General features: G+C 41.1%; 1 protein-coding gene across 5 annotated transcripts in view; it reads right to left on the bottom strand.

Annotated features, from left to right (window-relative positions):
• The window catches only part of MTUS1 (microtubule associated scaffold protein 1), a 168988-nt gene that overhangs the window by 79111 nt on the left and 73276 nt on the right, over positions 1–16601 (bottom strand). For 4 of the 5 annotated variants that reach the window (XM_044225500.1, XM_044225496.1, XM_044225497.1 and 1 more), the window contains exon 4: positions 1106–1267. The exons of the other annotated variant lie outside the window; for it this stretch is intronic. In XM_044225500.1, coding sequence (XP_044081435.1) covers positions 1106–1267 — 162 coding nt within the window. The remainder of the gene's footprint in view (positions 1–1105; positions 1268–16601) is intronic. 5 annotated transcript variants of the gene reach the window in all.

Here is a 16601-nt window from a genome sequence, read left to right as displayed (position 1 = left end):
TTCTCCTCCACACATGCACATTCTCAATTCTGTCCCATGCTGCTGAGTGCCCTTGGGCCAGCAACAACCTCTCTGAGCCTCACTCCTTCACCTCATATATACAATCAAGGCAGTGGCAGAAGTTACTTGAGAAAGAAAAAAAAAAAAAAAAGAAAGAAAGAAGAAAGGAATGTCTGGCAACCTTTTAACAGCGCTCCTGAGCGAAAAGGCCCCCATGCCAAACGGTTCAATAACTAGTACCCCACTTTGTCCTTGTTCCCACACAAGAAACTAATTGATCCCTCCTGAAAGCAGAGAGAACTGCCTTCCTCTCCACCTCATGCTTAATAATCTTATTTTATCTGGTATTCTAGTTACCCAGGTAAATATCTTCTGCAACTACCTTTTAGATAAGGACCATTTCTTTTACATTCCATATTCCTCTCAGTGTCTATCATGGTGCCTACACACAGGAGACACTCCACAGCTGTGCAAATTAATAAATCTGTTCATTATCGTGTGAGGGAATTTAGAAAAGAAATAAACAAATAAATATTAGGACCAAATATATCTTTCAAATGAAAAAGATAGCTCAGTGAATTCACCCATTTTATATACAGAAAACAGAATTTACCTTAACTGAAAACTTTAGAAATATTGAGTTTAAACTACTTAAAATTGGGCTTGAAGTTATACTAGTCAAATTCCCCTGACTCTAGCATCCAAATACAAGATTATAAAAAATACAGTCTTTTATAAAGCAAATCACACAGAAGTTCTATTCTGATTTCCACCTGGGTTCCAACAGCCCCCAGATTGCTTTCCTTCCTTAAATAAACCAAAACCCACCATTGTTTCAAATGATACACTTTAGAATTCTCCATGCAACAAAATACTGGGTACCTTCAACACATAAATATTTCAGTATTTCACAGCATGTTCATCAAAAGAGAACATCATTTGAAGCATTTGCTTTTCCTGCCAAACTTTTTGAGAAAGTCCATGGGAGAAGCAGCATTCCTATTTTCCCCTAAATCACAAAATCAAAATTCTAACAATTATTTGAGCACAGTACTTTTCTTATAACCATGGCTGCAACGATCCCAGTGACAGAAGACCGACTTACAATTATTGCTGTAAGTGCTCAGATCACTGTGGGTGCTGGTAATAGAGGAGGTGCTTCCTGTCCTCCTCAGTGCAGAACTTTTCAAAGATGCTTTGGATTTAGGAAGTGGTCTAGGCAAATTCACCCGAGACGGCTGTGCATTTTTCAAGGATGTAGGTTTTCCTTGGGGTTAAAGAAAAGAAAAGAAAAAAAAATTTCTACTTCATTTTGAAAGGTTGAAGCTTATAAACTTCATTTCCTGCACTAAATACTGAGTTAAAACACAAACTGAATATTCAGCATCATGCAATTTTCAGATAGACGTGTTTTCTTTATTTTTGATGACTTGGAGGCAGAAGAGCAAAGGCGATGATGAGACCATCAGGACATGTGAAGGGTAGCTGTAACCCTGTAAACTGGAGTAATTAGCTCAGGTCTTGTGTGACAAGAGATCAAAAAAACCATGTGACAGAGGTTTCTGGAAAACTTAAAATCAAAGCTCCGACTTCCACTCATACTGTTGATTAAAAAACAAACTAGTCCACTCATACACTGAGCTACCATATAAAAAACAGATGATAATTTAAAAACCAAAATAAGAATGAAAAATTCAATTAAATTCATTTTTAAAATGCCTAACGCCTACCACCAGGTGGCGCTGGATTATTTTTTTTTTTAATCTCTTCATTTTGGCTCCTTACTTGCCAAACTTAACTTCTCTTTCTTGCAGAGTAAGTGTTTCCATTTAGCAATGAAATATGTATGCTTCATGCTCTCTGGCACATTTGAAATCATACAATCCCGATGCTCATTCCTGCTACCTGATTATGGGCATTTCCTAAATTCAATCCTTACAACTTTCTTCACACCCATCTCTCCTGCAGAATCTTCACTTATTTCACTCTAACCCTTGCCCATCTGGATGAATCCCAAATTCTCACTTGCAGCCTTATCCTTTTTCTGAATACCAATGCCACTCCCATTCTAAATTCTTTGTTGAATGTTTCAATTTCCACACTTCCATACCCTCCTCCCTTAAGCTAATCATAAATTCATTTTTCCTTTTTCCAAGCCTCAAAACATTGAAATGGTCTGTCCTTCCTTCCCCACATAACGCTATATAATCTAACATGAAGACTCTCAGTGCTAAGGGTATTACACCACTGAAAAATAGGAAGAGCTGAAAAGGAACTTACATGAAAACGATGGTGCCCTATATTCCTAATGGCCCCTTAATTGAGTGAAGTGATATTTCTGGAAAGCAAGGCTCAAGGCTTTGTAGGAGTTCAGTGATTTTGCTCATAAAACTTTCATAAGAAAAATGAGGTTAAACTCCTTAGATCTGGCACTGAAAGTCATCCACTTTAAAGTGCTACCCATCTCCAGCTTTATCTTTGTACCTGTTAACTGTAAACATCAAACTTCTGGTTATGTTTACTACTAAAAGAGGAGTTTATTTAGGAGTAGCAGAGAATAATAGCAAGCCTTGGCGAAGCCATATGCAAATACGTGCAACAGAGGCGAAGACAGCGGTAAGCTGGTAAGGCTGATACGAATAAAAGCCCACCCCAGCAAACTGGGCGCTGAAAAGGACAGTGGCTTCTCATTGGCTGCGCTGTGACGGCGTCTGATTGGCTGGATTGCTGTAGGAGGCGGGGAGAAGGAAGCGTTCCTTCCGCCTGCTGGGTTAATCACGCAGTATCTGGTCGCAAGTTAGTCTTTTCGTTGGCTCCGCTCCGGACAGAGCGGTGGTTCGGGAAGGAGAGCGCCCCCTGCCCAGCCTTCCAGTTTCATTTCAGTGAGGTTTCCCCGTTGCTCATTTCACAGGCTGTTCTTTTACGCTGCTGGGTGTTCGGCTCCAATCAAGCTAGTTTCCTCTCTCCCACCAAGAAGTACTATGCTAATTCATGAGGCACATTGTTTCTTTTCAAAGAGGTCTTCTTCCGCTCAATCTAAATCCTACAAATCCTCATTCATCCCCTTCTACTTTGCCTCAACAACTATATTAGACTCCTAAAACACTGTCCTTGCAACCCTTTCCAAGTCCATCACGTTGATCTTCTGAACATGACCCCCAAAAAAAAAAAAAAAGGTTATGACCCAGTCTAAAATTTATGATTCCCGAGCTAGGATGATCGTATTTTTAATCCCTTTAATAGTTAATTTTAAAGCTGTAAATGACAGTCCTAGGATTGATTCCGGTCAACCTCTTCTCCATTATGCTTTGCCATGCTCTCATCCCTACACATACATTCACACACACATACACACTGCTTATTTTCATTTTTCCAGGCCTTTTTACTCTATTCTTCTGCTTATGTTCATCTTTGTGAATGAACTAGCCTTTCCATCCAATCCCCTATCTTGCCTGGTGAATACAAAGCGACAGTTGTTTCAAATCCTTGCCACTCATTTGTAGCCCCTACCCTAGATCTACTGAATCACAACCTCCACTTTAACAAAATCTCCTGGTGATCTGAATACACCCAAGCAGGAGAAGCACTGTTGAGAATCAGAACTTCTTTGTAAACCAATCCTGCCAGGGCACCTTCCCTGTGTGCCATGGGCCATGCCTCCCTTTACCACATCCACACCTGCTTTCACAACAGCACCTGTTTCAGTTGAGCTCTTGGACTACTCTCTCCGGTTCCTGAGAACAGGAAGAGGACCTGATTCCATGCTGTCCCTCAGGACTTAGCCAAGGGTATGGCATGAAGTGAGATTTAATAAATATTTGTGGAATGAATTTTTACTGTAAGTCCACGAGGAAAGTTCAGGAAATAAGTTGTTAGGGGGAAGCGACAAACTTTCAGCTGTAAGAATAAGGTCTGGGGAACTAATGTAAAATGGTGACTGTGGTTGATAAGACTAGTAGATCATTGGAATTTGCTAAGAGTTGGACTTAAATATCCTCAACAAAGAAAAGAGAAATCTGTGAGGTGAGGGATATATTAATGAACTCCATAACAAAAATCATTCTATAACATGTATCATCAAATCACCACTTTAAATGTCTTTACACTTCGAATGTCATATTAGACCTCAATGAAGGTGGGGAAAAAGTTAATGTAGAATTATACAGATGATAGTAACAGCTATTAAAATTTTTTTTCATAGGTCAGGAGTAAATACATTTCGATAATGCCTTCTCTCATCTACACCGAAGCATTAAACACTTAATTTTTACAAGCTTATTTGTCCTTTGTTAATATTAATGGGACTCTTCAAATAGTCTATTAACTAGATAAAAGGAGACATTTTTCTTTATAGTCCTTATAGTAATTAGCAAGTAATAGATAATCAAATATTCACTTGATTTTTAGACTTATATTTAACTACCAGTTTTACTTGCTTTTGGAGGTACAGAAAAAACTGATCTTTTAGAATATACAGTTACTAAATTATGGCCCCTTGACAGCAAAAACATGGAAGTCTCTATCATCATCGGAAACAATGAGCAAGGTGGAGCAAGTTACAGAGGAGTATTTCTGGGCTATAGCTAAGGTAGTGAAAGCTAAACAAGTTTGGAAACTCAATTTGTTTCTCAGAAAGGGATGTTTCATAGCATTGTTTCTGACAGCATCATGGGTTTACAGACATTTCTCAGTGTGCCTCAGAATTACTACAGACCTGTAGCCTCTCTGATTCCAACACGCAGCCGCACACCGGAAGCAAGGTTGCCCTGCCAGCCTGTGATTGCTCTGACCTGTCCTACCCCATTCCCAAGACTCGCTGTCCCTCCCATCAATTGGCAACTGGCAGTCCTAGCAAAAGTCTTCCCCATTCGGCCATTAGTCTGACTCCTGGGCATTGAGGGCCCGGAACAAAGCCTCTGAAACTCAGAATAATCCTAACAGTACACCGCCATTACTATTCCCAGAGCACAGATGAGAGAGTTACTTGGGTGGTAAAATGGCTTCCTCCAGTCACATACCTCAGCAGTGCCAGAGATGCCAGGAAGGCAGGCAACCTACCACCAGCCCAGCATTCCCTCTCTGGGGCTGCAGGATAAAGGCAGAAGGTGAAGGAAGGGAGAACCAGGCTGGAGGCCACCTGAGATCCTCTTTCTAGAAGTGGGCTACCAATGTGTTCCACAGTTTCACCAACAGTCCTCATGTTTAACTGAAGAGCAAAGTTGACCTCAAGTACCCATAATTGGGACTTCATACAAAGAAGCAGTAAAACATACACATCATAACCAATATGAAAAGTAAGACATAGCAACATTGGGCTGAGAGACTGAGTAACCTGAGAACCAAATTCTTAAACAAGGAAATCCTTATAGGACCACATTCGCTTCACAGCATGTAACTGATCCCAGATGTAAACCATCAAGATTGAAGACCTACCTGAAGATACATTACGCCTCAGTGGTTTATTTTAAGCTTATGCTGTTAGCATAATCTTACAGAGAGACAACAGATTTGTTCTGACCCTGTAATTATTACCATCTTTTGTCTAGGGAAGACATGGAAGGACTAGCATTTGCACTTAGCCTTAGATAGTAACACAGAGAGTCTACTGAGTTTGAAGCATGGCCTCATGAACAAGCAAGGTACTCGGATACCCACCTTGGAAAATTCGGTCAAATGTTCTATACTTAACAACAGATTATCAATAAGGAATGCCTTGTAAAACTAAAAATCTAATAAAATGATTTATTATGTGGGAAAAGGATATTCATATTACCCTGCTTTTTAAACTCAGACTTACCTACATACTGAAAAATTCTAGGAGATATACCAGAACTTTATGAGGCTGTTAGGAAATACAACACACGGGGACTTAGAGGAAAAATAAGGGGAAAAGGCAGAAATGGATAATTTTTCTTCCCACCTTTCATATGCTTTTTTCTCTTCACACTTTATAATAAGCATATTTTATCATAAAAGCTAATATAAAACATTAAAACACTAATAGATATTATTAAAGTCAGTGGAGTCAAGTATTTAATCAGATAAAGATGTTCAAAACAGATACAGAAACCAAGAAAGATGTTCAAAACAGATAAAGAAACCAAGAAAGGATAAACTGGATCAACAATTAAGGTAAGTAGATTCTAATCATTTTTATTCCTGTCCCTTTGTAAACATGAGGTATTCTTCAGTCCTTTTAATTTTACTAAGGAAAAAAACAACACAGAAATCAACGGGTTAAGTGATGCTTTTATACGGTTATGATGAAAAGGGTCCCTCTGCTACCAGAAAGTTCTTCATGAGACCATAATGGTGTGTTCCTAGGACTGGAAATTAAAGTTGAAGGATGAACTCCTAAAGGGTATGCCTTTGTTCTGACACTTATGTTAAAGGATTCATTGTCCAAGAGAAAGCTCCCCAGGCATTCACAGGTAGGTAGCGCCCTCTCTCAGCTCCAGCCTGGCCTGCTCCACTGCTAAAGGGCAGGCTGGGAAAGAAGGGGAGTCCCACCAGCCTGCAAAAGGCCTTCAAAGTAATGAGAGCAGTTTCCCAGGACACAGAAACATCTGCTGGTCAAAGCAAGTTCCTCTCTCTGAACTCTTAACCAGCCCAGGAGAAATTCAGCCTTAATATGTTTTTCATGAGATTTTTCCCACATTGAACAAAATGAGCTGTTCTTTACATTTGATGAAATTAAAGTGTTCTGAAGAAGTGTTAAGGAGCTGACAAAAAAAAAAAAAAAACCAAAATCACAGAACAAACAACAACCCCCCTCCCCACAAAACCTTAGCTACTATTTTACCTATATTTGAAGACACAGATCTTCATAAAAATCTAGACAACGGATTCCCAGGAGGGGTGATGTTGCACAAGTATTTACTTGCCTACATAGGAAAGGTAACTGCAAAGTAAGGTAATTGCAAAGCACTAATGTATAGGGTGCTAGAAACACCTGACATTTTGTACAGAAATCGCTCCCAAAGGTTTTCAGTAATAATCATGAATACTAGAGAATCCATAGGCGCTCATTAAATTTTTAAAGATTTTATTTATTTATTTGACAGAGATCGCAAATAGTCAGAGAGAGAGGAGGAAGCAGGCTCCCCGCTGAGCAGAGGGCCCAATGCAGGGCTTGATCCCAGGACCCTGGGATCATGACCCGAGCAGAAGGCAGAGGCTCTAACCCACTGAGCCACCCAGGCACGGCTCATTAAAATGTTTTTAATAGGACTGTGGTTTGTGTGGCTTACTAGGTGTGCAGGCATCACGGGGAAGGAAAAGAGCGAGGAGACTGGATTGGTAGATCGTTACCGTTCAGGATGGCATGAAATGCCAGGCTAAGAACTTCAGCCCTTAACTGCAGCTTTTTTTGGCTTTTGCTCCAGGGTTTGTTTGGGGGGCAGGTAGTGTGCATAACTGACCAAAGGCCAGCAGGGAAGAGTCTGAAATGGAGTTTGAAATCGGAGAAAAGCTTAGGAGGCAAGTGCACTTGCCAGGACTAGAGGCCGTGGGGATTTTCACTGGACAAGGACGCCAATCTGGAATACAGACACTACGTATTAATATATATAGCTTAAAACACAAGTTATTGTATTTTATAAGATATAATAAGTATCAATAAGGCAGGGCCCTTAACTAGTCAGGAAGAGAAAATGCCAAGTAGGCGTAGTTAAAACACAAAGCATGAGAATATGCTTTCTGCTATAATTACAACTTGGGTTCTTTTAGCACAACTCTGTAGAGAAAGTGACCTTTATGTTAATTATCTACAGTAGCTGGGAATTATTATAAAGCTAAGGTAAGCCTACCCAAAGGGATAAAAAAAAATTAATGATAAGTTATGGGAGAAATAGATTATACTCAAAACTGTGGCTTCAGATTCGTTTTTTCTCAACACAAAAGGACCAACTTTTCTCATTAATCTTAATGAAGATGTTAGAAAATTTCACTTTGGTATATAGTGTTATTGTCTAAAAACTATGTAAATAAATCTGATAAGCTGCTTACAAAATCAATACTATAAAAAAAATCAACAGCTTTTTGATGTAGCAGGAAAAATGGAAAAAAGATCCTTTAGCAATAAAAAGTAAATGCACATGGAGACATGTATAGGCACATACTATTTCTATAAATAATCAAAAGGTGCTGATATTATGGAAAAAATTTTTAATGAGGAGCATAAAAAATTTGAATAAGTAAATATACATGTTAGTTCTTCCTGAATTAATATATTAATTGAATGGTATTCCCATCTAAATCCACATGTGATTATTTTAAAGGACAACTTGGGACAACTTTCAAAAAACCTATTTAAATTAGCTTAGAATAAATAAGAATAGCCAAAAATTTCGGAGCATAAACATGAGATGCCTCCAGCTGAAGAACAGAAAGCTTTGATTTAAAAAAAAAAAACGGGCAAAGTACTTGAATGGAACTTTCTCCAAAGAAAATACATAATGGCCAACAACACATGAAAAGCTGTTCAGCATCATTAGTCATTAGGGAAATGCAGATTGACACTACAGTAAGATACAACATTAGAACTGGCTATTAGAATGGCTATTATAGAAACAAACAGAAAATAACAGTGTCGGTTAGGACGTGACCAACTTGGAACCCCACATGTTGCTGGTACAAAGTAAAATGGTGTAGTTGCTGTGAAAGATGGTGTGGCTGTTTCCCCCCAAAAGAAAAAGAGACAGCCTAGCATACAATCCACTAATTCCACTTCTGGGTATGTATCCAAAATAAACGAAAGGAGGATCTTTGTATACCCATGTCCATAATGGTATTTGTACACCTATGTCCATAATGCTATTCATAATAACCAAAAGGTAGAAGCAACCCGAGTTGACCATTGACAGATGAATGGATAAACAAAGTGGGTCACATATGTACTATGAAATATTATTCCATCCCAGGAAGGAAAGAAATTCTGACGCATGATATAACATGGATAAACTTGAAGATATTCCATAAGCCACTGATGAAAGGACAAATATTGCATGATTCTTCTTATGTAAGGTACCTACAGTAGTGAGATTCAGAGACCGACAGTACAACGGTGGATGCCAGGGGCTGGGCAGATGGAGAGTGTGGAGTTAGTGTTTAATGGGTCAAGACGTTCAGATGGGGAAGATAAAAAGTTCTGGAGATGGGATGATGTTGACTCTTGCACAACAAATGGAATCTGTTTCACACCAATGAACCACACACTTAAAAAATGGTTAAGATTGGTGGGGGGGGGGGCGCCTGGGTGGCTCAGTGGGTTAAGCTTCTGCTTTCAGCTCAGGTCATGGTCTCAGGGTCCTGGGATCGAGCCCCGAGTTGGGCTCTCTGCTCAGCGGGGAGCCTGCTTCCTCCCTCTCTCTCTGCTGGCCTCTCTGCCTGTTTATGATCTCTCTCTCTGTCAAATAAGTGAATAAAATCTTTATAAAAAATGGTTAAGATGGTAAATTTTATATAACATTTATCACAATAAAGAAGTTCAGTAAGAAGAAAGTTGTGTTATTAGTTATTATAGGATATTACAAAATAAACATAATCTGTTATGGGCATAAAACTATATTGACAGATTAACAGACTGGTATATAAATCCCAGAAATATAAAAATTTAGAATAGGAAAAGGAAGATTATTTTTCAGATAAGACATTTATTTGTGGTATTAAAATAACTGAATTTGAAGAAATAAAATTTGAGAACCAGTATGCAAGATATGGTGATTAAAAGTGGACAATCCAGGGGCCCCTGGGTGGCTCCATGGGTTAAAGCCTCTGCCTTCGGCTCAGGTCATGATCTCAGGGTCCTGGGATCGAGCCCCACATCGGACTCCCTGCTTAGTGGGGAGCCTACTTCCCACCCCACCCCACCCCCGCCTGCCTCTCTGTCTGTCAAATAGATAAATCTTTAGAAAAGTGGACAATCCAGAGCCAGACTGCCTAGTTTTGTTTTTTTTTTAAGATTTTATTTATTTATTTGACAGACAGAGATCACAAGTAGGCAGAGAGTCAGGCAGAGAGAGAGGGGGAAGCAGGCTCCCAGCTGAGCAGAGAGCCCAATGCGGGGCTCGATCTTAGGACCCTGAGATCATGACCTGAGCTGAAGGCAGAAGCTTAACCCACTGAGCCACCCAGGCGCCCCAGACTGCCTAGGTTTTAAACCCAGTTCCAGCAAACACTGTCTGCACGCAGTATACTTAGCCTCTCTATGCCTGTAGGTCTCACAAGAAACAGTAAAATTTATTAATTTTATTTATTTAATTTAATTTATTAAGATTTATCTCCCTAGCCCTTTAAAATTTAGGAGTATTCCGGATTATTTTGGAGTCGTCTAGGGAGTTCCCCAGTGGTGCCTTTTATCTGTTCTCTTCTGCACATTCTCTTGGTGGCCTTATCCAGTCTAGTGGCTTTAAATAGGATCTAAATATTGATGAATCCCAAATTATATCCATAGACCAGACTTCTCTACACCTTAGACCTGTACATCCTACTTTCCACTCAACATTTTCACTTACAAATTATTCATCTTAATAGCTCTATAGCTTAGTTCCTGATATCCATCTCCTAACATCTGTGTCACCAACATCCATGCCCATCTCCGTGGATGGCAACATTATCCTTCCGTTGTTCACACCCACAGTGCGTAAAGTCATCTATGACTCTGCTCTTTGGTCTCACCACATCTAAGAGAATCCTGTCAGCTTCACTTTCAACACACGTGTCTAGAATCTGACTACCCTTCACTATCACAACCCTGACCCAAGAAGCCACAATCTCCCGCCATGATTGTAGCAATACCTCCTCACCAATCTCCCTCATTCAGCCCTCACCCCCATTCAATGCATTCTCTACACAAGTATCAGAGCAACCCTGTCAAAATTTAAGCTCTTTCAGTTAAAAGCCAAAATCCTTGGGATTTTCAGGACTGTGCATGACCTGGTTCTCTACTACCTGTCAAACCTCATGGTCTGTTTCAACTTTTCCTCACCCCATTCCTTGCTTTCCTAGAGCACATCAGTAAATCTCCACCTCAGGGTCTTTCCACTTGCTTTCCACTCTTGACAGGCACAGTTTTCGTCCAGATACTCCCAAGACTGATGCCCTCTGGCCTTTATTCAAAAGCCATCTTTCCCTGGTCAAACTTAGCAAAATTGCTCTCACACACACACACAAAAACAACCCCCAACATTTCACACTCCCCTTCTCTGCATTAGTATCCCCCCCTCTTTAGTACTTCAGATTATCAAGCATCCTATATACTTTAACTCATGTATTACCTGTCTCTCCCACCAGAACCTAACTTCAAGGGGGGCATGTTTTCATCTTATATATTCATTTCTGTACTTCAGCACTTTGATCCCTGAGTCTACACTTATTCAATGAAGATTTGAGTGCCAAGCATATGCCAATTAAAGTAAGACACCATTTTGCACCTTCTGCAACAGTAAATATTTGGAGAGAGTGTCAGCAATGTCAAAATACTGGCAAGGGTGTTGGAAAACACTCTAACATACTCAGAGGAGGAGCACTGACTTGTATGCTGTTTCTGAAGGGCAATTTGGCAACATGTATCAAAAGTCTTACAAATCCTCACACCCTCTGATTCCATCTAAAGGAATGTATCCAATGAATTTATCTGACCAAGCTCTTACACTCATGTACAAAGTTCTTCAATGTAGAATTATTTCACACACTACAAAAACAAAACAAAGGGGCGCCTGGGTGGCGCAGTCAGTTAAGTCTGACTCTTGTTTTCAGCTCAGGTCGTGATCTCTGGGTCGTGAGACTGAGCCCTGCGTCAGGGTCTGTGCTCAGTGTGGACTCAGCTTGAGATTCTCTCTCCCTTGCCCTCTGACCTCCCCACCCATGCCTGCTCTCTCATGCTCTAAAATAAACAAATCTTAAAAAAAAAAAAAAACCCTAGTGTTCAAAGAAGTCTGAAGAAATATATGGCAGCACATTTCAATAATGAAATATTGTAAGGTTGTTTAAAATCATGTTATTAAGAATAAGAATGTAAGAATCTAGGAAAGAAGGCACCATGCCTTTTAAATGAAAAAGAAAATTCAATCAACTCATGCAAAAAAAAAAGGCACTGAATAGTTATTAGTTATGAAGTCAAAAACTATTTGGCATTGATGACATTAAGGGGAATTTTTGTTTTCTTTTCCAATTTTCACTGAAAGGGTTATACTTCCAAAATAGCCTACTTTGTTGGGGGGTGCCTGCGTGGCTCAGTCAGTTAACTGTCATACTATTGGTTTCAGCTCAGGTTAGGATCTCAGGGTCATGGGATCGAGCTCCATGTGGGGTTCCACACTCAGTAGGCAGTCTGCTTGAGATTCTCTCCCCGCCCCCGCTTTTGCCCCTCCCTCAGGCTTTACCACGCTCATGTGTGCACTCTCTTTCAAAAATCAATCAATCAATCTTAAAAAAAAAAAAATAGCCTACTGGGATGAGGGCAGCAGAAACCTGATGAGCTATCCAAATTAACTGGTTAATTTCAAGATCCAAGAGGGGTAAAATAAGGTTTACCTTGTCTGAAACCATGCTTCTCCCTTTCCTTCAGAACACCAATGGATTGAGACTAATTGCCCAACCACCCTCCTCCGTATTTCCGATGACCTTTACTGACTTGGTCTTCAATCGCTACATTCCATAGTCTGAACCCTAACTGTCCCTTCATTTCTACTTCCTAGTGTATCAGTTAAGACCTAAAAATTACCTTGATCGAGATGTATTCTTCTCAGTTCTAGATCTAGGATCTTGATGCCAAAAATTACTAAATAGCAGAAAGCATCAACACTAAACCAAGGCTGGTACTTAGATTTGTAAGGGGATATCTCAATCATATTATAGAATTACCTATATTCTAACAAAAAAGAATTTCAGCAAACTTTGGTACTGGTAATCTTCCCTTCCTCTGAAATCCTATGGCTTTTTTTTCCCCTTAAAATATCCTAAGGACACATGTGATGGGGGATGAACTCATCTCCTCTCCTAGCTGACTGGTAATGGGCGAGGGCAAGCACCATATCCTACTCATTCCACAATTCCTCTGGGTCTGAGTATGATGGGCACAGTATATACTCCCGAAATGTCAAGTAAATGGATTATCTTCCAGAACACAGAATTTCAGAGATTTGAGAGCCCACGTTCTTGAGTTAGCTAAGACTAGGCTGTATTCATAGGACACAAGAAACAATCTGTATAACCAGCACTATTTGCTTAAACTCAAGAGTAAAGGCAAAAATCAAGTCACGGTAGTACAGGTGAGTCACAACAAAAACACCGCAGGTATTAACAGGGAGGTAATTTGACAGAGAAACCAGAACATCCCACAAAGCAAGGTTCTCACATGGCCTGGAACTGCACAGAAGCCCGGTGTTCGTGGTGATACTGTCCGTACCTGCCTCTACAAGTGTGTCCCCAACTTGTCTCCCGCTTCATATGTGAAACAAAATTAACTTCCACAGTCACGGGCCTGGGAACATGTACCCCACAACTAAAGGTGTAAAAAACTCAAGACTTAGAAGGGTTCATCCTTTCCCCGGCTACCATACAAAGATGAACAGGGTCTTCATAAGTTGGTTGTCAACAGACTGATTTAACTGGTGGTGAAGGAGCTCACCTCACAGTCACGGGGCTCCTCACCACAGTGGGAAAGGCACACCATGACCATCCTGGCTCAGTAGAAGCCAAGGTTCTTCGGCAGAGCTGGTTTGAACAGTGAGGTCATGGAGACTCAAAGCTTCTCTAAGGTTATAAAAATATGCAAATGAACACATTTTGCGCAAACTCCCTTCAGAGACATCACCTACCTCACCTCAGCAAAGTGAGCTGCCAAATACAAAGGAAGAAGCCGCCCAGCCCATTATCCATGGCCGCTACTCTAAAACTCGACTCTCAAAATTCCCTATTTCTTCTCCAAGTGGGTCCACACAGACACACTGCAGTATCCCTTTTATTTCTCAGACTTCCTTGCCTGTGCACTGGATGCATTCTGATGCGTCCCTGAGGTGATCACCAGCGGTCCCTGCTGCTTTGATCTTTATCAGCTCTTTTCCTTGACCTCTATACATTTTGACTATCTTAAACCTCAAACACACACACTTTGAGGGGTTTCTCGGTCTCTTCAAATTCAACATGCCCCAACTACACCCATCGGTCTCCTCCTGAGAGCCTCTTTTTACCACTCCATCTTGCTGTCTCGCTCCATGGCCGCCCAAGAAGCAAACTGAGGAGACACGTGGGACTATCTGCCACCAACAGAAGCTGACCAGACCCTCCTCCCCCAAAACATTTTGAATATTTCCACTCTGCTTCCTGTTCCCACACACTGGTCTAACTCGTAACAAGTTTGTATCTCAACTGCTAGAAAACTGATCAACCTCAACATCTTTGGGGTTCATCCATCACTTACCCCAACACTCAGTCTGCTCGAGGCATGCAGACCTGCCCTCGGTGTTCCCACACGCACCATACCCTTTCATAACTGTCCACTTGCACCCTTGGGAATGCCAGCAACTTTCCATGTCAGGCAAACTTCAACAGGCACGTTCAGGGCCAGTTCCAATGTCCTCGCTATTCTCTGGTCTGCCCTCAGGCCCAGTCAGGGGTGTTCCCTTCACAGAAGTCTCCCTTCAAATCAGGCCAGACAACATTTTTAAACACCTGTTGTGTAATAGGTACACTGTGCTAAGCAATGAAACATGCAAAAAATAACCAAGACCTGGACTCTCCTTGTGGACCTCACAATTTAGGAGACAGGCATGTACAAAAATAATCCGAGTACAGCATAATAAATGCGAAATATCACAGGGGCCAGGACAGGTCAGCTGTGGATTGAAGAATGAAGAGTCTGCAATCAGACGGTGTGCTTCAACTCCCCTTTCCGGCTCAGCCTCCAGGGAGTGAGATCATGACAAGGGGCTATTATTTCATCATGTTTGTATTCTCCAAATCTAGCAGAGTGCCCGGCACACAGCAGGCTCTCAAAACTTTTCTTGAATTCATAGAGTCAGAGAAGAGTGCAGAGTGACCTATGATGCCTCATGCAAGGGGCATTCTAGAAAATAATCTTCTCCAGAACTACTCGCCGAGTGAGAAGAACGAAGTGGAATGCCTGTAAAATGATCGAGGCTGCAGTGATCATGTCAGGAAGGAATAAAAGAGAAGACACTTGTCCCCCAGCCGCCTGTAAGACCCCACTTGGTTGGCCTCATCCACACTCCCTGGCCGCCCCCCCCCCCCGCCCACCGCGTACACTGGGCAGCTCCCGGCCCCTCAAGCACCTCCCCCTACCCCCCAAGCTGCCTCATCTCCATCTTTGCACTTGCCCTTCACTCTGCCCAGGAAGGCCTGTCATCCGATGTCTTAATGTCTCCCTCCTTCTGAGCCTTCAGGCACCAGCTCATTTGTCACCTGCTCAGCGAGGCCTTTCTCAGCCACCTGATATTAAGATCTAACTCCCTTCACTGCCTTTCTCAACATTTATCATCTTACATTCTCAACATTTGAATTTAATTTTCTGATGCACCGGACTAGAATTTAAGCTCTGTAAGGGCAAGAATGTATCCGTTTTGTGCCTGTCTCCCATTCCCAGCACAGGCAGGCACTCACGAGACCCTTGTTAGATGAGAAGTCAGGGTGTTGGACCCCTGGGTGTATTTATAGAGGCTAAGAGACTGCTTGTTCCATTTCCAGTCTCCACCGATGATGAACTGTGTGCCTTCGCGCGAGTTACCTAAGGTTTCAAAACTTCCAATTCCTCATCTGCAGAAGTGGGAGGAGTATACCTGTCTATACGTCATGAGTCGTGAGAGTAAATGAAATCAGGCATTTAGAAAGCTTAGAACAGAGCATGGCATGTCGCTGGCACTCAAAACATCACTACGACTATTATTTTTATGCCAAGAAAACTTGAGATCCATTCTTTAAAAAGTATTTTAATTACATGCGAATATAGAAGCATCAACACCAACCTGCTGAAGTTAGCTTTTGGAATAAGTTATTAGGGGATAACTTCTTGTTTTTAAAGAATTTATAGTGAGTATCCTTCTCATAAGTTTGCTAGCTATTTCTCTCAAACTCACCTAGAAAAGACTAAAATGATATAAAAGTGAATTGAAATGATTTTAGATTCCCTTTAACACTAAACAGACAAAATTAGCTTACAAAAAACAACTATGGAAAAAACAACTTAGCAAGAAAGCTCAGAAACCTATAACACTAGGCAAGTCATTACAAGTATGGGATGTCCTCCTGGTTTGAGAGGCATTTATTTTATTAACCCACAATAAACTGAATTAAAGCAAAGGTTTATCCTTTTGAAATGTTACTTTTCTTTCTTGAGGAGAAAAACTAAAGACTATTTCTTTCATGAGGCCTTTCTTCAGGCTCTGGTATAATCAGACCAACCCCGGAACATTCTTGCTTTTCCCCAGAGTCCTAAGGCACTTAGGGGCGGTTTCCACACCCTTTATACACCCTTTCTGTGTGGCTCTGCGGTTGAGTCATAAACATGCTCTTGCCCTCCCCGAGTAGGTTACAAGATCCACAGGCCAGGAGTGCAGGAGCGTGTTCTGTCCACTTCCGTAATC

The sequence above is a fragment of the Neovison vison genome, chromosome 11, assembly GCF_020171115.1.
Source record: "Neovison vison isolate M4711 chromosome 11, ASM_NN_V1, whole genome shotgun sequence".
NCBI classification, from domain to species: Eukaryota; Metazoa; Chordata; class Mammalia; order Carnivora; family Mustelidae; genus Neogale; species Neogale vison.
Note: the sequence above shows the minus strand (reverse complement) of the source record. Positions and strands in the feature narration are given on the sequence as shown.